This window comes from Crinia signifera, chromosome 6 (assembly GCF_055691185.1).
Source record: "Crinia signifera chromosome 6, ASM5569118v1, whole genome shotgun sequence".
In the NCBI taxonomy this organism is placed as follows: domain Eukaryota; kingdom Metazoa; phylum Chordata; class Amphibia; order Anura; family Myobatrachidae; genus Crinia; species Crinia signifera.
Genome location: NC_139222.1, coordinates 1,447,501 through 1,473,544, shown reverse-complemented (window position 1 = coordinate 1,473,544; position 26,044 = coordinate 1,447,501). Strand labels below are relative to the sequence as shown.

General features: G+C 47.7%; 1 protein-coding gene across 3 annotated transcripts in view; it reads right to left on the bottom strand.

The window, feature by feature from the left end:
• Window positions 1-26,044, bottom strand: part of LOC146009832 (uncharacterized) — a 47,100-nt gene that overhangs the window by 4,089 nt on the left and 16,967 nt on the right. For 2 of the 3 annotated variants that reach the window (XM_083150355.1, XM_083150356.1), the window contains exons 3-4: window positions 23,192-23,289; window positions 22,942-23,098 (exon numbers count right to left, since the gene is read on the bottom strand). In XM_083150355.1, coding sequence (XP_083006481.1) covers window positions 22,942-23,098; window positions 23,192-23,289 — 255 coding nt within the window. The remainder of the gene's footprint in view (window positions 1-22,941; window positions 23,099-23,191; window positions 23,290-26,044) is intronic. The other variant, XM_083150357.1, reaches the window with a different exon arrangement.

Here is a 26,044-nt window from a genome sequence, read left to right as displayed (position 1 = left end):
CCGCTCACCCAGCCAGCATGCCAGCGGCATGGACGACCAGTCCCCCCACCAGGCAACCATCAAATGTAAGAAATTACATTGTAATTACTGGGGCAGTAATTGTGGGGCAGTCTTTTTATTAGGAAAGCCAATCCCGGGATCCCGGGAATCCCGGGATTGAGCATTTTTCAATCCCGAATCCCGGGATTGAAAAAATGCCCCGGGATTGGCTTCCCTACCTGCTTGTGTCTCCCCCTGCTGGATATAATATAACTATTATTATTATACAGTGTACACACATAACTCCGCACTACAGAGAGTATACAGCAATTCCCATCAGTCCCTGCTTGTGTCTCCCCCTGCTGGAGATCATATAACGGTTATTATTATACAGTGTACACACATAACTCCGCACTACAGAGAGTATACAGCAATTCCCATCAGTCCCTGCTTGTGTCTCCCCCTGCTGGAGATAATATAACTATTATTATTATACAGTGTACACACATAACTCCGCACTACAGAGAGTATACAGCAATTCCCATCAGTCCCTGCTTGTGTCTCCCCCTGCTGGAGATAATATAACTATTATTATTATACAGTGTACACACATAACTCCGCACTACAGAGTATACAGCAATTCCCATCAGTCCCTGCTTGTGTCTCCCCCAGCTGGAGATAATATAACTATTATTATACAGTGTACACACATAACTCCGCACTACAGAGAGTATACAGCAATTCCTATCAGTCCCTGCTTTTGTCTCCCCCTGCTGGAGATAATATAACTATTATTATTATTATACAGTGTACACACATAACTCTGCACTACAGAGTATATAGCAATTCCCATCAGTCCCTGCTTGTGTCTCCCCCTGCTGGAGATAATATAACTATTATTATTATACAGTGTACACACATAACTCCGCACTACATAGAGTATACAGCAATTCCCATCAGTCCCTGCTTGTGTCTCTCCCTGCTGGAGATAATATAACTATTATTATACAGTGTACACACATAACTCCGCACTACAGAGAGTATACAGCAATTCCCATCAGTCCCTGCTTGTGTCTCCCCCTGCTGGAGATAATATAACTATTATTATACAGTGTACACACATAACTCCGCACTACAGAGAGTATACAGCAATTCCCATCAGTCCCTGCTTGTGTCTCCCCCTGCTGGAGATAATATAACTATTATTATTATACAGTGTACACACATAACTCCGCACTACAGAGAGTATATAGCAATTCCCATCAGTCCCTGCTTGTGTCTCCCCCTGCTGGAGATAATATAACTATTATTATACAGTGTACACACATAACTCCGCACTACAGAGAGTATACAGCAATTCCCATCAGTCCCTGCTTTTGTCTCCCCCTGCTGGAGATAATATAACTATTATTATACAGTGTACACACATAACTCCACACTACAGCGAGTATACAGAAATTCCCACCAGTCCCTGCTTGTGTCTCCCCCTGCTGGAGATAATATAACTATTATTATTATTATACAGTGTACACACATAACTCCACACTACAGAGAGTATACAGCAATTCCCATCAGTCCCTGCTTGTGTCTCCCCCTGCTGGAGATAATATAACTATTATTATACAGTGTACACACATAACTCCGCACTACAGAGAGTATACAGCAATTCCCATCAGTCTCTGCTTGTGTCTCCCCCTGCTGGAGATCATATAACGGTTATTATTATACAGTGCACACACATAACTCCGCACTACAGAGAGTATACAGCAATTCCCATCAGTCCCTGCTTGTGTCTCCTCCTGCTGGAGATAATATAACTATTATTATTATTATACAGTGTACACACATAACTCCGCACTACAGAGTATACAGCAATTCCCATCAGTCCCTGCTTGTGTCTCCCCCAGCTGGAGATAATATAACTATTATTATACAGTGTACACACATAACTCCGCACTACAGAGAGTATACAGCAATTCCCATCAGTCCCTGCTTTTGTCTCCCCCTGCTGGAGATAATATAACTATTATTATACAGTGTACACACATAACTCCACACTACAGAGAGTATACAGCAATTCCCACCAGTCCCTGCTTGTGTCTCCCCCTGCTGGAGATAATATAACTATTATTATTATACAGTGTACACACATAACTCCACACTACAGAGAGTATACAGCAATTCCCATCAGTCCCTGCTTTTGTCTCCCCCTGCTGGAAATAATATAACTATTATTATACAGTGTACACACATAACTCCACACTACAGAGAGTATACAGCAATTCCCACCAGTCCCTGCTTGTGTCTCCCCCTGCTGGAGATAATATAACTATTATTATTATTATTATACAGTGTACACACATAACTCCGCACTACAGAGAGTATACAGCAATTCCCATCAGTCCCTGCTTGTGTCTCCCCTGCTGGAGATAATATAACTATTATTATACGGTGTACACACATAACTCCGCACTACAGAGAGTATACAGCAATTCCCATCAGTCCCTGCTTGTGTCTCCTCCTGCTGGAGAGAATATAACTATTATTATTATACAGTGTACACACATAACTCCGCACTACAGAGAGTATACAGCAATTCCCATCAGTCCCTGCTTGTGTCTCCCCCTGCTGGAGATAATATAACTATTATTATACAGTGTACACACATAACTCCGCACTACAGAGAGTATACAGCAATTCCCATCAGTCCCTGCTTGTGTCTCCCCCTGCTGGAGATAATATAACTATTATTATACAGTGTACACACATAACTCTGCACTACAGAGTATATAGCAATTCCCATCAGTCCCTGCTTGTGTCTCCCCCTGCTGGATATAATATAACTATTATTATACAGTGTACACACATAACTCCGCACTACAGAGAGTATACAGCAATTCCCATCAGTCCCTGCTTGTGTCTCCCCCTGCTGGAGATAATATAACTATTATTATTATACAGTGTACACACACATAACTCCACACTACAGAGAGTATACAGCAATTCCCATCAGTCCCTGCTTGTGTCTCCCCCTGCTGGATATAATATAACTATTATTATAGTGTACACACATAACTCCGCACTACAGAGTATACAGCAATTCCCATCAGTCCCTGCTTGTGTCTCCCCCTGCTGGAGATAATATAACTATTATTATACAGTGTAGACACATAACTCCGCACTACAGAGAGTATACAGCAATTCCCATCAGTCCCTGCTTGTGTCTCCCCTGCTGGAGATAATATAACTATTATTATTATACAGTGTACACACATAACTCCACACTACAGAGAGTATACAGCAATTCCCATCAGTCCCTGCTTGTGTCTCCCCCTGCTGGATATAATATAACTATTATTATACAGTGTACACACATAACTCCGCACTACAAAGAGTATACAGCAATTCCCATCAGTCCCTGCTTGTGTCTCCCCTGCTGGAGATAATATAACTATTATTATACAGTGTACACACATAACTCCGCACTACAGAGAGTATACAGCAATTCCAATCAGTCCCTGCTTGTGTCTACTCCTGCTGGAGATAATATAACTATTATTATTATACAGTGTACACACATAACTCCGCACTACAGAGAGTATACAGCAATTTCCATCAGTCCATGCTTGTGTCTCCCCCTGCTGGAGATAATATAACTATTATTATACAGTGTACACACATAACTCCGCACTACAGAGAGTATACAGCAATTCCCATCAGTCCCTGCTTGTGTCTCCCCTGCTGGAGATAATATAACTATTATTATACAGTGTACACACATAACTCCGCACTACAGAGAGTATACAGCAATTCCCATCAGTCCCTGCTTGTGTCTCCCCCTGCTGGAGATAATATAACTATTATTATACAGTGTACACACATATCTCCGCACTACAGAGAGTATACAGCAATTCCCATCAGTCCCTGCTTGTGTCTCCCCCTGCTGGAAATAATATAACTATTATTATACAGTGTACACACATAACTCCGCACTACAGAGAGTATACAGCAATTACCATCAGTCCCTGCTTGTGTCTCCCCCTGCTGGAGATAATATAACTATTATTATTATTATACAGTGTACACACATAACTCCACACTACAGAGAGTATACGGCAATTCCCATCAGTCCCTGCTTGTGTCTCCCCCTGCTGGAGATAATATAACTATTATTATACAGCGTACACACATAACTCCGTACTACAGAGAGTATACAGCAATTCCCATCAGTCCCTGCTTGTGTCTCCCCCTGCTGGAGATAATATAACCATTATTCTACAGTGTACACACATAACTCCGAACTACAGAGAGTATACAGCAATTCCCATCAGTCCCTGCTTGTGTCTCCCCCTGCTGGAGATAATATAACTATTATTATTATACAGTGTACACATAACTCCGCACTACAGAGAGTATACAGCAATTCCCATCAGTCCCTGTTTGTGTCTCCCCCTGCTGGACATAATATAACTATTATTATACAGTGTACACACATAACTCCGCACTACAGAGAGTATACAGCAATTCCCATCAGTCCCTGCTTGTGTCTCCCCCTGCTGGAGATAATATAACTATTATTATTATACAGTGTACACACATAACTCCGCACTACAGAGAGTATATAGCAATTCCTATCAGTCCCTGCTTGTGTCTCCTCCTGCTGGAGATAATATAACTATTATTATTATTATACAGTGTACACACATAATTCCGCACTACAGAGAGTATACAGCAATTCCCATCAGTCCCTGCTTGTGTCTCCTCCTGCTGGAGATAATATAACTATTATTATTATACAGTGTACACACATAATTCCGCACTACAGAGAGTATACAGCAATTCCCATCAGTCCCTGCTTGTGTCTCCCCCTGCTGGAGATAATATAACTATTATTATTATACAGTGTACACACATAACTACGCACTACAGAGAGTATACAGCAATTCCCATCAGTCCCTGCTTGTGTCTCCCCCTGCTGGAGATAATATAATTATTATTATACAGTGTACACACATAACTCCGCACTACAGAGAGTATACAGCAATTCCCATCAGTCCCTGCTTGTGTCTCCCCCTGCTGGAGATAATATAACTATTATTATTATACAGTGTACACACATAACTCCGCACTACAGAGAGTATACAGCAATTCCCATCAGTCCCTGCTTGTGTCTCCCCCTGCTGGAGATAATATAATTATTATTATACAGTGTACACACATAACTCCGCACTACAGAGAGTATACAGCAATTCCCATCAGTCCCTGCTTGTGTCTCCCCCTGCTGGAGATAATATAACTATTATTATTATTATACAGTGTACACACATAACTCCGCACTACAGAGAGTATACAGCAATTCCCATCAGTCCCTGCTCGTGTTTCCCCCTGCTGGAGATAATATAACTATTATTATACAGTGTACACACATAACTCCGCACTACAGAGAGTATACAGCAATTCCCATCAGTCCCTGCTTGTGTCTCCCCCTGCTGGAGGTAATATAACTATTATTATACAGTGTACACACATAACCACACTACAGAGAGTATACAGCAATTCCCATCAGTCCCTGCTTGTGTCTCCCCCTGCTGGAGATAATATAACTATTATTATACAATGTACACACATAACTCCGCACTACAGAGAGTATACAGCAATTCCCATCAGTCCCTGCTGGTGTCTCCCCCTGCTGGAGATAATATAACTATTATTATTATACAGTGTACACACATAACTCCGCACTACAGAGAGTATACAGCAATTCCCATCAGTCCCTGCTTGTGTCTCCCCCTGCTGGAGATAATATAATTATTATTATACAGTGTACACACATAACTCCGCACTACAGAGAGTATACAGCAATTCCCATCAGTCCCTGCTTGTGTCTCCCCCTGCTGGAGATAATATAACTATTATTATTATACAGTGTACACACATAACTCCGCACTACAGAGAGTATACAGCAATTCCCATCAGTCCCTGCTCGTGTTTCCCCCTGCTGGAGATAATATAACTATTATTATACAGCGTACACACATAACTCCGCACTACAGAGAGTATACAGCAATTCCCATCAGTCCCTGCTTGTGTCTCCCCCTGCTGGAGATAATATAACTATTATTATACAGCGTACACACATAACTCCGTACTACAGAGAGTATACAGCAATTCCCATCAGTCCCTGCTTGTGTCTCCCCCTGCTGGAGATAATATAACTATTATTATTATTATACAGTGTACACACATAACTCCACACTACAGAGAGTATACAGCAATTCCCATCAGTCCCTGCTTGTGTCTCCCCCTGCTGGAGATAATATAACCATTATTCTACAGTGTACACACATAACTCCGAACTACAGAGAGTATACAGCAATTCCCATCAGTCCCTGCTTGTGTCTCCCCCTGCTAGAGATAATATAACTATTATTATTATACAGTGTACACACATAACTCCGCACTACAGAGAGTATACCGCAATTCCCATCAGTCGCTGCTTGTGTCTCCCCCTGCTGGAGATAATATAACTATTATTATACAGTGTACACACATAACTCCGCACTACAGAGAGTATGCAGCAATTCCCATCAGTCCCTGCTTGTGTCTCCCCCTGCTGGAGATAATATAACTATTATTATTATTATACAGTGTACACACATAACTCCGCACTACAGAGTATACAGCAATTCCCATCAGTCCCTGCTTGTGTCTCCCCCTGCTGGAGATAATATAACTATTACTATACAGTGTACACACATAACTCCACACTACAGAGTATACAGCAATTCCCATCAGTCCCTGCTTGTGTCTCCCCCTGCTGGAGATAATATAACTATTATTATTATACAGCGTACACACATAACTCCACACTACAGAGAGTATACAGCAATTCCCATCAGTCCCTGCTTGTGTCTCCTCCTGCTGGAGATAATATAACTATTATTATTATTATACAGTGTACACACATAACTCCGCACTACAGAGTATACAGCAATTCCCATCAGTCCCTGCTTGTGTCTCCCCCTGCTGGAGATAATATAACTATTATTATACAGTGTACACACATAACTCCACACTACAGAGTATACAGCAATTCCCATCAGTCCCTGCTTGTGTCTCCCCCTGCTGGAGATAATATAACTATTATTATTATTATACAGTGTACACACATAACTCCGCACTACAGAGTATACAGCAATTCCCATCAGTCCCTGCTTGTGTCTCCCCCTGCTGGAGATAATATAACTATTATTATTATTATACAGTGTACACACATAACTCCACACTACAGAGTATACAGCAATTCCCATCAGTCCCTGCTTGTGTCTCCTCCTGCTGGAGATAATATCATTATTATTATACAGTGTACACACATAACTCCGCACTACAGAGAGTATACAGCAATTCCCATCAGTCCCTGCTTGTGTCTCCCCTGCTGGAGATAATATAACTATTATTATACAGTGTACACACATAACTCCGCACTACAGAGAGTATACAGCAATTCCCATCAGTCCCTGCTTGTGTCTCCCCTGCTGGAGATAATATAACTATTATTATACAGTGTACACACATAACTCCGCACTACAGAGAGTATACAGCAATTCCCATCAGTCCCTGCTTGTGTCTCCCCCTGCTGGAGATAATATAACTATTATTATACAGTGTACAAACATAACTCCGCACTACAGAGAGTATACAGCAATTCCAATCAGTCCCTGCTTGTGTCTCCCCCTGCTGGAGATAATATAACTATTATTATACAGTGTACACACATAACTCCGCACTACAGAGAGTATACAGCAATTCCCATCAGTCCCTGCTTGTGTCTCCCCCTGCTGGAGGTAATATAACTATTATTATACAGTGTACACACATAACTCCGCACTACAGAGAGTATACAGCAATTCCCATCAGTCCCTGCTTGTGTCTCCCCCTGCTGGAGATAATATAACTATTATTATACAGTGTACAAACATAACTCCGCACTACAGAGAGTATACAGCAATTCCAATCAGTCCCTGCTTGTGTCTCCCCCTGCTGGAGATAATATAACTATTATTATACAGTGTACACACATAACTCCGCACTACAGAGAGTATACAGCAATTCCCATCAGTTCCTGCTTGTGTCTCCCCCTGCTGGAGGTAATATAACTATTATTATACAGTGTACACACATAACTCCACACTACAGAGAGTATACAGCAATTCCCATCAGTCCCTGCTTGTGTCTCCCCCTGCTGGAGATAATATAACTATTATTATTATACAGTGTACACACATAACTCCACACTACAGGGAGTATACAGCAATTCCCATCAGTCCCTGCTTGTGTCTCCGCCTGCTGGAGATAATATAACTATTATTATTATACAGTGTACACACATAACTCCGCACTACAGAGAGTATACAGCAATTCCCATCAGTCCCTGCTTGTGTCTCCCCCTGCTGGAGATAATATAACTATTATTATACAGTGTACACACATAACTCCGCACTACAGAGAGTATACAGCAATTCCCATCAGTCCCTGCTTGTGTCTCCCCCTGCTGGAGATAATATAACTATTATTATTATACAGTGTACACACATAACTCCGCACTACAGAGAGTATACAGCAATTCCCATCAGTCCGTGCTTGTGTCTCCCCCTGCTGGAGATAATATAACTATTATTGGTACTTGTGAGTTATCCGGGCGTCCGATTTTGAAATCGGGTCGGATCGGGACATCGCATCGCATCGCATGCGACCATCGGATGCGATGCGATGCGATGACCCGATTTTTCCATAGGAATCAATGTTAAAATGGACTGAGTCCATTTTAACATGGAATTCAATGGGAAAAAGGGTCCTTTTCATACCCCTACTATCCAAGTGGGCATGGAGTTGGATATAAACCTGTGGCGAGCGTAGCGAGCCACCGAGCCCGAAGCGTGGCGAGCGTAGCGAGCCCCGCGAGGGGACACGGAATACCGTCCCCTCGCGGGGCTCGCTTCGCTCGCCACGCTTCGGGCTCGGTGGCTCGCTACGCTCGCCACAGGTTTATATCCAACTCCATGCCCACTTGGATAGTAGGGGTATGAAAAGGACCCCTTTTTCCATAGGAATCATTTTAACATTGATTCCTATGGAAAAATCGGGTCATCGCATCCGATGGTCGCATGCGATGCGATGCGATATCGCATCGCATCTGATTGTATGCCTTAACTTAAGGCATACAATCAAAAAATCGGACGCCCGGATAACTCACAAGTACCCTATTATTATACAGTGTACACACATAACTCCGCACTACAGAGAGTATACAGCAATTCCCATCAGTCCCTGCTTGTGTCTCCCCCTGCTGGGGATAATATAACTATTATTATACAGTGTACACACATAACTCCGCACTACAGTGAGTATACAGCAATTCCCATCAATCCCTGCTTGTGTCTCCCCCTGCTGGAGATAATAGGAATTTAATACTTACCGGTAATTCCTTTTCAAAGTCCTTATGGGATACTGGGAATCGTCTTAAGACCTATTAGAGGGTATCCGCAGGACACAGGTCAAGGACTTCTGAATTTTGGGGACCACCCGAAGACGCCCATTCTCTACACGCTCCCCAAAATTAACAAGTCCTTGACCAAACCCCCAGGCAGACCAATTATCTCTGCTAGGGGCTCCATCTGCCAACGCCTGTCTCAGTTTGTTGACCTACACCTACAACCAGTGGTCACAAATGTCAAAAGCTTCATAGCAGACACAACGGACTTTCTATACAAACTGGGAGACAATGTTGTATTAAGTAATGATACCCTATTGGTCTCACTAGACGGATCAAGCCTTTATACAAACATCCCACACACAGAAAGACTACAAGCGTGCAACTTTCTGACAATCCCCTCTATACAGGACCTCCAGTGGAATACCTGATTCTAATGATGGATGTGATACTCAATAAAAATTATTTCCTATTTGAGAACCAGTTTTACCTGCAGAAGCAAGGGACCGCCATGGGCAGTAACATGGCCCCGGCCTATGCAAACCTGTTCATGGCGGTCTATGAAGAAGAACACATCACTGGCAACAACCTGTACAACAAATATATCATGTCATACGTACGCTACATCGATGACTTGTTCTTCCTATGGCAAGGAACGGAAACCCAGCTTCTGGAGTTCATAAACTTCTTAAACCTCCTTCCTAAACCATTCGCTTCAGCAGCAACTACAGCAAGACCAGCATTAACTTCTTGGACGTCAACATATACATTGAGAGTGGAAGAATCAAGACCAAGATATATACCAAAACCTCAGACAAAAATACCCTGTTACATGCCTCAAGCTTTCACCCTGCACCCCTCAAAAAAGGACTACCCTTCTCGCAGCTACTGAGAGTAGCCAGGATCCCCTCTGATCCCAAGGATCTTGAAGTAGCACTTAAAAGTATGAGCAAACGTTTCCTAGAGAGAGGCTATCCCAGAAATGACATTGAGGAGGCCTGTCGGAGATTGGAAACAATTGACCGCACCACTCTACTGGAAGGACACAAGACTAAATCTGGCACAGAGGAGCCCAAGTTGAACTTCTGCAGTACCTTTACTCTAGCCTCAGGGCACATCAGAAAAATTATCAATCAGTATTGGCACCTTCTTACATCGGACCCTATACTATCCTCTGTACTGGCTCAAAGACCACGATTTGCCTATCGCAGAGGACCAAGGGCGAGATGTATTAAACTGAAAATGCGGTAAAACCCCGGTTTTACCGCATTTTCCGATGTATCAAAACCCGGCCGCACCGATACCGCATTGTAGGGTATCACCACCTTTGCGTGGCGATACCCTATAGAAGCCTATGGGCTTCTTTTCACCACCTCCGACGCAAAACCGCCGCCTTGCCGACCCCCCCTCTGGCTTACCTTCCTGAAGGGTCCTCCTGGACCCTGGAAGGTAAACCCCTCCTCCCCCTAGTGAAGCAGCCGGACATCCTTCCGGCTGCAGGGGGGAGGAGGAGGTGCCGGGGACAGCCTGGAAAGCTGTCCCCGGTGTGAGGGGAGCAGGAGGCGGCAGGAAGGATACCTGCACACCACAGTAAAGGTATCGCGGGGGGCCTCCGTCACCGCACCGCGATGCCAGACGCATATGTTAGTACATATGCACTGGCATCGCGGCGGGGGGGGGGGGGGGGGGGGGGCGCAAAGGGCGGCGATGTATTTTAATACATCTCGCCCCAAACCTGAAAGACCTTTTGGTTAGGAATGAATTACCTAGTGTGGCAAAATGAATAGTTTTGGCTTACCCCCAAAAATGGAGTATTCAAATGTGGGGGATGTGTGACCTGCCAATTCCTGCTTACTGGTAAGACCTTTACCAACCCCCATGACAGCAAAACGTACACTGTCAGACATCGGCTTGACTGTAATTCACGATTTGTCATATACATTCTGCAATGCCCCTGCAAACGGCTGTACGTCGGCAAGACCTCCAGAACTCTGAAGGAGCGAATAGCTCAACATCGCTCATCGATCAAAAAATGCTCAACATCCTCCGATCCCTCACTGGATCTAAAAAATCTTCCGGTGGCTAGGAACCACAAAGAAAGTGCCCACCACGTGGGACAATTGAAATGCTTTATAATAGACCACATCGCCCGTCTACACAGAGGGGGAGACAGAGACAGACTTCTTCTACAAAGAGAACGGACTTGGATACACAGACTAGGAACACTCACCCCCGTGGGCCTTAACGAGGATTACAAAATGGCTGCTTCATGTAAACCCAAACCATTGCTGTGACACCGCCGTGTGTTCAACCAACACTTGTGGCTAGGGATTATGTATATAACACCGCCGTGTGTTCTGTCTGCACCTACATACAACTGCGCTGATGCGTCACTGACATTGTCCTTTGTGGAACACCGCCGAGTGTTTTGTGACAGATAAAGTTGTTTTGCACCGCCGAGTGCTGTCATTTCCCACGCTGTGCACATTGTTTTCCACTTTCCCACACTCCATTTCACCTACTCTATACTATATATTATGTACTTTATTCTCTTTACATTAGCAGTTTCTTCCCCACATCTATATGGCAACATTCAGCGAGCAACCGCAGCGTTTAGCATGAGGCGCTGCCATAGCAACAGCTACCACCCCCCTGCCACACATCGTGCACAGTGTATCCTGACCAATGAGGTCGCTGCAGCATCTATGTTCTGTGCACCCAGTCGATATGCCATCGCCTTTTTGGTGGAGACAGGGTGAGCATTGCGCTCAGCGAGACACGCGCTGACCAGCACTGCTTGCCATAGACACTGAGGTACTGAGCGCACGCCTCCTACATTATAAATCTGGCGTGCCTGCTGTTACTATATATCTATGACAGCTCCGTGATTACAATGTCGCCATACCCCTCTTTCATTGTTACAATTGCACTCAACTGTGTGTTTCTCACTTGTATTGCGTATGATCTCACTGTAGGTGCCATTTTGTGTATAGTGCCCGCTGACTGAGTGGTGCCTTGTCCTATCAGAGGCCAATGCTGCGCATAACTTAATTACCCCATTTAGGGCGTTTCCCTTTACACTGACACTATGTAACATTAACCTATCAGCACAGGTTTTGGCGCAATTCCTCATGTCTATTTATATCAGTCCTAGCCCCTGAGGAAGACTGTGAATATCAGTTGAATCGGCTGTTGGGCCGGATTCAGTACTGAATCCCGGCGGTCGGGATCCCGGCGTTCAGAATCCCGACAGCCAAAATCCCGACAAGGGGGGGACGTGGATCGCCCCCCCTTGCGGGCTTGCTGCGCTCGGCACACTAATTTATTCTCCCTCCAGGGGTGTCGTGGACACCCACGGAGGGAGAATGTGTCGAGATTTCGACGGTCGGGATTCTGAATGCCGGGATCCCGACTGCATCCCGTTGGGCCGTATGTGTGTATACCATCTCATGCCTTAAATAAATCTACATTGGACTTCTACAAGTGTGTGCCGGTTCTTCCAAACCTTCTGCAAGGAGGGTGAATGAATATTATATATATATATATATATCAGGATCTGGGTAGAGGATCAGTGTAAATGGACACGGCATGGTCACAAATGTTGTCAAAAGCTTCATAGCAGACACGACGGACTTTAATAGGAGTATAATATGGGCTGATGGCTCCTGATGTATGAGATACACCAGAGAGTGCGGGGAGGAGACTGGTCAGATCTCTGGGCTGGTAACACAGTGACATGATGTGAGGGGAGAGCAGGAGTATAATAGGGGCTGATGGCACCTGATGTATGAGATACACCAGAGAGTGCGGGGAGGAGACTGGTCAGATCTCTGGGCTGGTAACACACAGTGACATGATGTGAGGGGAGAGCAGGAGTATAATATGGGCTGATGGCTCCTGATGTATGAGATACACCAGAGAGTGTGGGGAGGAGACTGGTCAGATCTCTGGGCTGGTAACACACAGTGACATGATGTGAGGGGAGAGCAGGAGTATAATAGGGACTGATGGCTCCTGATGTATGAGATACACCAGAGAGTGCGGGGAGGAGACTGGTCAGACCTCTGGGCTGGTAACACACAGTGACATGATGTGAGAGGAGAGCAGGTGTATAATAGGGGCTGATGGCTCCTGATGTATGAGATACACCAGAGAGTGCGGGGAGGAGACTGGTCAGATCTCTGGGCTGGTAACACACAGTGACATGATGTGAGGGGGAGAGCAGGAGTATAATATGGGCTGATGGCTCCTGATGTATGAGATACACCAGAGAGTGCGGGGACGAGACTGGTCAGATCTCTGGGCTGGTAACACACAGTGACATGATGTGAGGGGAGAGCAGGAGTATAATAGGGGCTGATGGCTCCTGATGTATGAGATACACCAGAGAGTGCGGGGAGGAGACTGGTCAGATCTCTGGGCTGGTAACACACAGTGACATGATGTGAGGGGGAGAGCAGGAGTATAATAGGGGCTGATGGCTGCTGATGTATGAGATACACCAGAGAGTGCGGAGAGGAGACTGGTCAGATCTCTGGGCTGGTAACACACAGTGACATGATGTGAGGGGGAGAGCAGGAGTATAATAGGGGCTGATGGCTCCTGATGTATGAGATACACCAGAGAGTGCGGGGAGGAGACTGGTCAGATCTCTGGGCTGGTAACACACAGTGACATGATGTGAGGGGGAGAGCAGGAGTATAATAGGGGCTGATGGCTCCTGATGTATGAGATACACCAGAGAGTGCGGGGAGGAGACTGGTCAGATCTCTGGGCTGGTAACACACAGTGACATGATGTGAGGGGGAGAGCAGGAGTATAATAGGGGCTGATGGCTCCTGATGTATGAGATACACCAGAGAGTGCGGGGAGGAGACTAGTCAGATCTCTGGGCTGGTAACACACAGTGACATGATGTGAGGGAGAGAGCAGGAGTATAATAGGGGCTGATGGCTCCTGATGTATGAGATACACCAGAGAGTGCGGGGAGGAGACTGGTCAGATCTCTGGGCTGGTAACACACAGTGACATGATGTGAGGGGGAGAGCAGGAGTATAATAGGGGCTGATGGCTCCTGATGTATGAGATACACCAGAGAGTGCGGGGAGGAGACTGGTCAGATCTCTGGGCTGGTAACACACAGTGACATGATGTGAGGGGAGAGCAGGAGTATAATAGGGGCTGATGGCTCCTGATGTATGAGATACACCAGAGAGTGTGAGGAGGAGACTGGTCAGATCTCTGGGCTGGTAACACACAGTGACATGATGTGAGGGGGAGAGCAGGAGTATAATAGGGCTGATGGCTCCTGATGTATGAGATACACCAGAGAGTGTGAGGAGGAGACTGGTCAGATCTCTGGGCTGGTAACACACAGTGACACGATGTGAGGGGGAGAGCAGGAGTATAATAGGGGCTGATGGCTCCTGATGTATGAGATACACCAGAGAGTGCGGGGAGGAGACTGGTCAGATCTCTGGGCTGGTAACACACAGTGACATGATGTGAGGGGGAGAGCAGGAGTATAATAGTGGCTGATGGCTCCTGATGTATGAGATACACCAGAGAGTGCGGGGAGGAGACTGGTCAGATCTCTGGGCTGGTAACACACAGTGACATGATGTGAGGGGGAGAGCAGGAGTATAATAGGGGCTGATGGCTCCTGATGTATGAGATACACCAGAGAGTGCTGGGAGGAGACTGGTCAGATCTCTGGGCTGGTAACACACAGTGACATGATGTGAGGGGGAGAGCAGGAGTATAATAGGGGCTGATGGCTGCTGATGTATGAGATACACCAGAGAGTGCTGGGAGGAGACTGGTCAGATCTCTGGGCTGGTAACACACAGTGACATGATGTGAGGGGGAGAGCAGGAGTATAATAGGGGCTGATGGCTGCTGATATATGAGATACACCAGAGAGTGCGGGGAGGAGACTGGTCAGATCTCTGGGCTGGTAACATACAGTGACATGATGTGAGGGGGAGAGCAGGAGTATAATATGGGCTGATGGCTCCTGATGTATGAGATACACCAGAGAGTGCGGGGAGGAGACTGGTCAGATCTCTGGGCTGGTAACACACAGTGACATGATGTGAGGGGGAGAGCAGGAGTATAATAGGGGCTGATGGCTCCTGATGTATGAGATACACCAGAGAGTGCGGGGAGGAGACTGGTCAGATCTCTGGGCTGGTAACATACAGTGACATGATGTGAGGGGGAGAGCAGGAGTATAATATGGGCTGATGGCTCCTGATGTATGAGATACACCAGAGAGTGCGGGGAGGAGACTGGTCAGATCTCTGGGCTGGTAACACACAGTGACATGATGTGAGGGGGAGAGCAGGAGTATAATAGGGGCTGATGGCTCCTGATGTATGAGATACACCAGAGAGTGCAGGGAGGAGACTGGTCAGATCTCGGGGCTGGTAACACACAGTGACATGATGTGAGAGGGAGAGCAGGAGTATAATAGGGGCTGATGGCTGCTGATGTATGAGATACACCAGAGAGTGCGGGGAGGAGACTGGTCAGATATCTGGGCTGGTAACACAGTGACATGATGTGAGGGGGAGAGCAGGAGTATAATAGGGGCTGATGGCTCCTGATGTATGAGATACACCAGAGAGTGCGGGGAGGAGACTGGTCAGATCTCTGGGCTGGTAACACACAGTGACATGATGTGAGGGGGAGAGCAGGAGTATAATAGGGGCTGATGGCTCCTGATGTACGAGATACACCAGAGAGTGTGGGGAGGAGACTGGTCAGATCTCTGGGCTGGTAACACACAGTGACATGATGTGAGGGGAGAGCAGGAGTATAATAGGGGCTGATGGCTCCTGATGTATGAGATACACCAGAGAGTGCTGGGAGGAGACTGGTCAGATCTCTGGGCTGGTAACACACAGTGACATGATGTGAGGGGGAGAGCAGGAGTATAATAGGGGCTGATGGCTGCTGATATATGAGATACACCAGAGAGTGCGGGGAGGAGACTGGTCAGATCTCTGGGCTGGTAACACACAGTGACATGATGTGAGGGGGAGAGCAGGAGTATAATATGGGCTGATGGCTCCTGATGTATGAGATACACCAGAGAGTGCGGGGAGGAGACTGGTCAGATCTCTGGGCTGGTAACACACAGTGACATGATGTGAGGGGGAGAGCAGGAGTATAATAGGGGCTGATGGCTCCTGATGTATGAGATACACCAGAGAGTGCGGGGAGGAGACTGGTCAGATCTCTGGGCTGGTAACATACAGTGACATGATGTGAGGGGGAGAGCAGGAGTATAATATGGGCTGATGGCTCCTGATGTATGAGATACACCAGAGAGTGCGGGGAGGAGACTGGTCAGATCTCTGGGCTGGTAACACACAGTGACATGATGTGAGGGGGAGAGCAGGAGTATAATAGGGGCTGATGGCTCCTGATGTATGAGATACACCAGAGAGTGCGGGGAGGAGACTGGTCAGATCTCTGGGCTGGTAACACACAGTGACATGATGTGAGAGGGAGAGCAGGAGTATAATAGGGGCTGATGGCTGCTGATGTATGAGATACACCAGAGAGTGCGGGGAGGAGACTGGTCAGATATCTGGGCTGGTAACACAGTGACATGATGTGAGGGGGAGAGCAGGAGTATAATAGGGGCTGATGGCTCCTGATGTATGAGATACACCAGAGAGTGCGGGGAGGAGACTGGTCAGATCTCTGGGCTGGTAACACACAGTGACATGATGTGAGGGGGAGAGCAGGAGTATAATAGGGGCTGATGGCTCCTGATGTACGAGATACACCAGAGAGTGTGGGGAGGAGACTGGTCAGATCTCTGGGCTGGTAACACACAGTGACATGATGTGAGGGGAGAGCAGGAGTATAATAGGGGCTGATGGCTCCTGATGTATGAGATACACCAGAGAGTGCTGGGAGGAGACTGGTCAGATCTCTGGGCTGGTAACACACAGTGACATGATGTGAGGGGGAGATCAGGAGTATAATAGGGGCTGATGGCACCTGATGTATGAGATACACCAGAGAGTGCAGGGAGGAGACTGGTCAGATCTCTGGGCTGGTAACACACAGTGACATGATGTGAGGGGGAGAGCAGGAGTATAATAGGGGCTGATGACTCCTGATGTATGAGATACACCAGAGAGTGCGGGGAGGAGACTGGTCAGATCTCTGGGCTGGTAACACACAGTGACATGATGTGACGGGGAGAGCAGGAGTATAATAGGGGCTGATGGCTCCTGATGTATGAGATACAGCAGAGAGTGCGGGGAGGAGACTGGTCAGATCTCTGGGCTGGTAACACACAGTGACATGATGTGAGGGGGAGAGCAGGAGTATAATAGGGGCTGATGGCTCCTGATGTATGAGATACACCAGAGAGTGCGGGGAGGAGACTGGTCAGATCTCTGGGCTGGTAACACACAGTGACATGATGTGAGGGGGAGAGCAGGAGTATAATAGGGGCTGATGGCTCCTGATATATGAGATCCACCAGAGAGTGCGGGGAGGAGACTGGTCAGATCTCTGGGCTGGTAACACACAGTGACATGATGTGAGGGGAGAGCAGGAGTATAATAGGGGCTGATGGCAGCTGATGTATGAGATACACCAGAGAGTGCGGGGAGGAGACTGGTCAGATCTCTGGGCTGGTAACACACAGTGACATGATGTGAGGGGGAGAGCAGGAGTATAATAGGAGCTGATGGCACCTGATGTATGAGATATACCAGAGAGTGCGGGGAGGAGACTGGTCAGATCTCTGGGCTGGTAACACACAGTGACATGATGTGAGGGGGAGAGCAGGAGTATAATAGGGGCTGATGGCTCCTGATGTATGAGATACACCAGAGAGTGCAGGGAGGAGACTGGTCAGATCTCTGGGCTGGTAACACACAGTGACATGATGTAAGGGGGAGAGCAGGAGTATAATAGGGGCTGATGGCACCTGATGTATGAGATACACCAGAGAGTGCGGGGAGGAGACTGGTGAGATCTCTGGGCTGGTAACACACAGTGACATGATGTGAGGGGGAGAGCAGGAGTATAATAGGGGCTGATGACTCCTGATGTATGAGATACACCAGAGAGTGCAGGGAGGAGACTGGTCAGATCTCTGGGCTGGTAACACACAGTGACATGATGTGAGGGGGAGAGCAGGAGTATAATAGGGGCTGATGGCTCCTGATGTATGAGATACACCAGAGAGTGCGGGGAGGAGACTGGTCAGATCTCTGGGCTGGTAACACACAGTGACATGATGTGAGGGGAGAGCAGGAGTATAATAGGGGCTGATGGCAGCTGATGTATGAGATACACCAGAGAGTGCGGGGAGGAGACTGGTCAGATCTCTGGGCTGGTAACACACAGTGACATGATGTGAGGGGAGAGCAGGAGTATAATAGGGGCTGATGGCAGCTGATGTATGAGATACACCAGAGAGTGCGGGGAGGAGACTGGTCAGATCTCTGGGCTGGTAACACACAGTGACATGATGTAAGGGGGAGAGCAGGAGTATAATAGGGGCTGATGGCACCTGATGTATGAGATACACCAGAGAGTGCGGGGAGGAGACTGGTGAGATCTCTGGGCTGGTAACACACAGTGACATGATGTGAGGGGGAGAGCAGGAGTATAATAGGGGCTGATGACTCCTGATGTATGAGATACACCAGAGAGTGCAGGGAGGAGACTGGTCAGATCTCTGGGCTGGTAACACACAGTGACATGATGTGAGGGGGAGAGCAGGAGTATAATAGGGGCTGATGGCTCCTGATGTATGAGATACACCAGAGAGTGCGGGTAGGAGACTGGTCAGATCTCTGGGCTGGTAACACACAATGACATGATGTGAGGGGGAGAGCAGGAGAATAATAGGGGCTGATAGCTCCTGATGTATTTGATACGACAGAGAGTGCGGGGAGGAGACTCGTCAGATCTCTGGGCTGGTAACACACAGTGACATGATGTGAGGGGGAGAGCAGGAGTATAATAGGGGCTGATGGCACCTGATGTATGAGATACACCAGAGAGTGCGGGGAGGAGACTGGTCAGATCTCTGGGCTGGTAACACACAGTGACATGATGTGAGGGGAGAGCAGGAGTATAATAGGGACTGATAGCTCCTGATGTATGAGATACACCAGAGAGTGTGGGGAGGAGACTGGTCAGATCTCTGGGCTGGTAACACACAGTGACATGATGTGAGGGGGAGATCAGGAGTATAATATCGGCTGATGGCTCCTGATGTATGAGATACACCAGAGTGCGGGGAGGAGACTGGTCAGATCTTTGGGCTGGTAACACACAGTGACATGATGTGAGGGGGGAGAGCAGGAGTATAATAGGGGCTGATGTCTCCTGATGTATGAGATACACCAGAGAGTGCGGGGAGGAGACTGGTCAGATCTCTGGGCTGGTAACACACAGTGACATCATGTGAGGGGGAGAGCAGGAGTATAATAGGGACTGACGGCTCCTGATGTATGAGATACACCAGAGAGTGTGGAGAGGAGACTGGTCAGATCTCTGGGCTGGTAACACACAGTGACATGATGTGAGGGGGAGAGCAGGAGTATAATAGGGACTGACGGCTCCTGATGTATTATATACACCAGAGAGTGCGGGGAGGAGACTGGTCAGATCTCTGGGCTGGTAACACAGTGACATGATGTGAGGGGGAGAGCAGGAGTATAATAGGGGCTGATGGTTCCTGATGTATGAGATACACCAGAGAGTGCAGGGAGGAGACTGGTCAGATCTCTGGGCTGGTAACACACAGTGACATGATGTGAGGGGAGAGCAGGAGTATAATAGGGGCTGATGGCACCTGATGTATGAGATACACCAGAGAGTGCAGGGAGGAGACTGGTCAGATCTCTGGGCTGGTAACACACAGTGACATGATGTGAGGGGGAGAGCAGGAGTATAATAGGGGCTGATGACTCCTGATGTATGAGATACACCAGAGAGTGCGGGGAGGAGACTGGTCAGATCTCTGGGCTGGTAACACACAGTGACATGATGTGACGGGGAGAGCAGGAGTATAATAGGGGCTGATGGCTCCTGATGTATGAGATACACCAGAGAGTGCGGGGAGGAGACTGGTCAGATCTCTGGGCTGGTAACACACAGTGACATGATGTGAGGGGGAGAGCAGGAGTATAATAGGGGCTGATGGCTCCTGATGTATGAGATACACCAGAGAGTGCAGGGAGGAGACTGGTCAGATCTCTGGGCTGGTAACACACAGTGACATGATGTGAGGGGGAGAGCAGGAGTATAATAGGGGCTGATGGCTCCTGATGTATGAGATACACCAGAGAGTGCGGGGAGGAGACTGGTCAGATCTCTGGGCTGGTAACACACAGTGACATGATGTGAGGGGAGAGCAGGAGTATAATAGGGGCTGATGGCAGCTGATGTATGAGATACACCAGAGAGTGCGGGGAGGAGACTGGTCAGATCTCTGGGCTGGTAACACACAGTGACATGATGTGAGGGGGAGAGCAGGAGTATAATAGGAGCTGATGGCACCTGATGTATGAGATATACCAGAGAGTGCGGGGAGGAGACTGGTCAGATCTCTGGGCTGGTAACACACAGTGACATGATGTGAGGGGGGGAGCAGGAGTATAATAGGGGCTGATGGCTCCTGATGTATGAGATACACCAGAGAGTGCAGGGAGGAGACTGGTCAGATCTCTGGGCTGGTAACACACAGTGACATGATGTAAGGGGGAGAGCAGGAGTATAATAGGGGCTGATGGCACCTGATGTATGAGATACACCAGAGAGTGCGGGGAGGAGACTGGTGAGATCTCTGGGCTGGTAACACACAGTGACATGATGTGAGGGGGAGAGCAGGAGTATAATAGGGGCTGATGGCTCCTGATGTATGAGATACACCAGAGAGTGCGGGGAGGAGACTGGTCAGATCTCTGGGCTGGTAACACACAGTGACATGATGTGAGGGGAGAGCAGGAGTATAATAGAGGCTGATGGCTCCTGATGTATGCGATACACCAGAGAGTGCGGGGAGGAGACTGGTCAGATCTCTGGGCTGGTAACACACAGTGACATGATGTGAGGGGGAGAGCAGGAGTATAATAGGGGCTGGTGGCTCCTGGTGTATGAGATACACCAGAGAGTGTGGGGAGGAGACTGGTCAGATCTCTGGGCTGGTAACACACAGTGACATGATGTGAGGGGGGAGAGCAGGAGTATAATAGGGGCTGATGGCTGCTGATGTATGAGATACACCAGAGAGTGCGGGGAGGAGACTGGTCAGATCTCTGGGCTGGTAACACACAGTGACATGATGTGAGGGGGAGAGCAGGAATATAATAGGGACTGATGGCTGCTGATGTATGAGATACACCAGAGAGTGCAGGGAGGAGACTGGTCAGATCTCTGGGCTGGTAACACACAGTGACATGATGTGAGGGGGAGAGCAGGAGTATAATAGGGGCTGATGGCACCTGACGTATGAGATACACCAGAGAGTGCAGGGAGGAGACTGGTCAGATCTCTGGGCTGGTAACACACAGTGACATGATGTGAGGGGGAGAGCAGGAGTATAATAGGGGCTGATGGCTCCTGATGTATGAGATACACCAGAGAGTGCGGGGAGGAGACTGGTCAGATCTCTGGGCTGGTAACACACAGTGACATGATGTGAGGGGAGAGCAGGAGTATAATAGGGGCTGATGGCAGCTGATGTATGAGATACACCAGAGAGTGCGGGGAGGAGACTGGTCAGATCTCTGGGCTGGTAACACACAGTGACATGATGTGAGGGGAGAGCAGGAGTATAATAGGGGCTGATGGCAGCTGATGTATGAGATACACCAGAGAGTGCGGGGAGGAGACTGGTCAGATCTCTGGGCTGGTAACACACAGTGACATGATGTAAGGGGGAGAGCAGGAGTATAATAGGGGCTGATGGCACCTGATGTATGAGATACACCAGAGAGTGCGGGGAGGAGACTGGTGAGATCTCTGGGCTGGTAACACACAGTGACATGATGTGAGGGGGAGAGCAGGAGTATAATAGGGGCTGATGGCTCCTGATGTATGAGATACACCAGAGAGTGCGGGGAGGAGACAGGTCAGATCTCTGGGCTGGTAACACACAGTGACATGATGTGAGGGGGAGAGCAGGAGTATAATAGGGGCTGATGACTCCTGATGTATGAGATACACCAGAGAGTGCAGGGAGGAGACTGGTCAGATCTCTGGGCTGGTAACACACAGTGACATGATGTGAGGGAGAGAGCAGGAGTATAATAGGGGCTGATGGCTCCTGATGTATGAGATACACCAGAGAGTGCGGGGAGGAGACTGGTCAGAAGCATTTTAATTAGTTTAACAGAGCAAGGTGTTGAATCAGACATTGCTTGTAGTGACTAAGCAAGGAGGATATGTGACTTTTTATAATATAAAAAACATTTATTATTCACCTGTTCCAAAATCTGTAGGGATCTCCTCCTTACACTGCTGATCACCCCTCACATACATTTCTTCTTCTCCCTCTGTATCTTCTACTTTAATAATTGTCAAGTGCGTCTCTTCTTCTCCCTCTGTATCTTCTGCCTTTATATTAGAAACGTGCTCATCCTAAAAAAACACAAAATATAACACACAGCATCTGTACAGATCATATAGTGACAATCACTTTGGTATATTGGGGACACCCTAAATCCCACTTACCTGATCTTCCTGTGGGGTCCTGAAATTCTCCTCTGTACAATTCTGGGAATACAGAGGACGGGGACATCTCTCTGGGGTATTCCTGTTACTGGGCCCATCTGTAGGAGACACGCAGTGACTGAGGACATGGTATATATGTGATTATCCTGGGAATACAGAGGACGGGGACATCTCTCTGGGGTATTCCTGTTACTGGGCCCATCTGTAGGAGACACACAGTGACTGAGGACATGGTATATATGTGATTATCCTGGGAATACAGAGGACGGGGACATCTCTCTGGGGTATTCCTGTTACTGGGCCCATCTGTAGGAGACACGCAGTGACTGAGGACATGGTATATATGTAATTATCCTGGGAATACAGAGGACGGGGACATCTCTCTGGGGTATTCCTGTTACTGGGCCCAGCTGTAGGAGACACACAGTGACTGAGGACATGGTATATATGTGATTATCCTGGGAATACAGAGGACGGGGACATCTCTCTGGGGTATTCCTGTTACTGGGCCCATCTGTAGGAGACACACAGTGACTGAGGACATGGTATATATGTGATTATCCTGGGAATACAGAGGACGGGGACATCCCTCTGGGGTATTCCTGTTACTGGGCCCATCTGTAGGAGACACACAGTGACTGAGGACATTGTATATATGTGATTATCCTGGGAATACAGAGGACGGGGACATCTCTCTGGGGTATTCCTGTTACTGGCCCCATCTGTAGGAGACACGCAGTGACTGAGGACATTGTATATATGTGATTATCCTGGGAATACAGAGGACGGGGACATCTCTCTGGGGTATTCCTGTTACTGGGCCCATCTGTAGGAGACACGCAGTGACTGAGGACATGGTATATATGTGATTATTCTGGGAATACAGAGGACGGGGACATCTCTCTGGGGTATTCCTGTTACTGGGCCCATCTGTAGGAGACACGCAGTGACTGAGTACATTGTATATATGTGATTATCCTGGGAATACAGAGGACGGGGATATCTCTCTGGGGTATTCCTGTTACTGGGCCCATCTGTAGGAGACACGCAGTGACTGAGGACATTGTATATATGTGATTATCCTGGGAATACAGAGGACGGGGACATCTCTCTGGGGTATTCCTGTTACTGGGCCCATCTGTAGGAGACACGCAGTGACTGAGGACATTGTATATATGTGATTATCCTGGGAATACAGAGGACGGGGACATCTCTCTGGGGTATTCCTGTTACTGGGCCCATCTGTAGGAGACACGCAGTGACTGAGGACATTGTATATATGTGATTATCCTGGGAATACAGAGGACGGGGACATCTCTCTGGGGTATTCCTGTTACTGGGCCCATCTGTAGGAGACACGCAGTGACTGAGGACATGGTATATATGTGATTATTCTGGGAATACAGAGGACGGGGACATCTCTCTGGGGTATTCCTGTTACTGGCCCATCTGTAGGAGACACGCAGTGACTGAGGACATGGTATATATGTGATTATCCTGGGAATACAGAGGACGGGGACATCTCTCCGGGGTATTCCTGTTACTGGGCCCATCTGTAGGAGACACGCAGTGACTGAGGACATGGTATATATGTGATTATCCTGGGAATACAGAGGACGGGGACATCTCTCTGGGGTATTCCTGTTACTGGGCCCATCTGTAGGAGACACGCAGTGACTGAGGACATTGTATATATGTGATTATCCTGGGAATACAGAGGATGGGGACATCTCTCTGGGGTATTCCTGTTACTGGGCCCATCTGTAGGAGACACGCAGTGACTGAGGACATGGTATATATGTGATTATCCTGGGAATACAGAGGACGGGGACATCTCTCTGGGGTATTCCTGTTACTGGCCCATCTGTAGGAGACACACAGTGATTGAGGACATGGTATATATGTGATTATCCTGGGAATACAGAGGACGGGGACATCTCTCTGGGGTATCTCTGTTACTGGGCCCATCTGTAGGAGACACACAGTGACTGAGTACATGGTATATATGTGATTATCCTGGGAATACAGAGGATGGGGACATCTCTCTGGGGTATTCCTGTTACTGGGCCCATCTGTAGGAGACACGCAGTGACTGAGGACATGGTATATATGTAATTATCCTGGGAATACAGAGGACGGGGACATCTCTCTGGGGTATTCCTGTTACTGGGCCCAGCTGTAGGAGACACACAGTGACTGAGGACATGGTATATATGTGATTATCCTGGGAATACAGAGGACGGGGACATCTCTCTGGGGTATTCCTGTTACTGGGCCCATCTGTAGGAGACACACAGTGACTGAGGACATGGTATATATGTGATTATCCTGGGAATACAGAGGACGGGGACATCCCTCTGGGGTATTCCTGTTACTGGGCCCATCTGTAGGAGACACACAGTGACTGAGGACATTGTATATATGTGATTATCCTGGGAATACAGAGGACGGGGACATCTCTCTGGGGTATTCCTGTTACTGGCCCCATCTGTAGGAGACACGCAGTGACTGAGGACATTGTATATATGTGATTATCCTGGGAATACAGAGGACGGGGACATCTCTCTGGGGTATTCCTGTTACTGGGCCCATCTGTAGGAGACACGCAGTGACTGAGGACATGGTATATATGTGATTATTCTGGGAATACAGAGGACGGGGACATCTCTCTGGGGTATTCCTGTTACTGGGCCCATCTGTAGGAGACACGCAGTGACTGAGTACATTGTATATATGTGATTATCCTGGGAATACAGAGGACGGGGATATCTCTCTGGGGTATTCCTGTTACTGGGCCCATCTGTAGGAGACACGCAGTGACTGAGGACATTGTATATATGTGATTATCCTGGG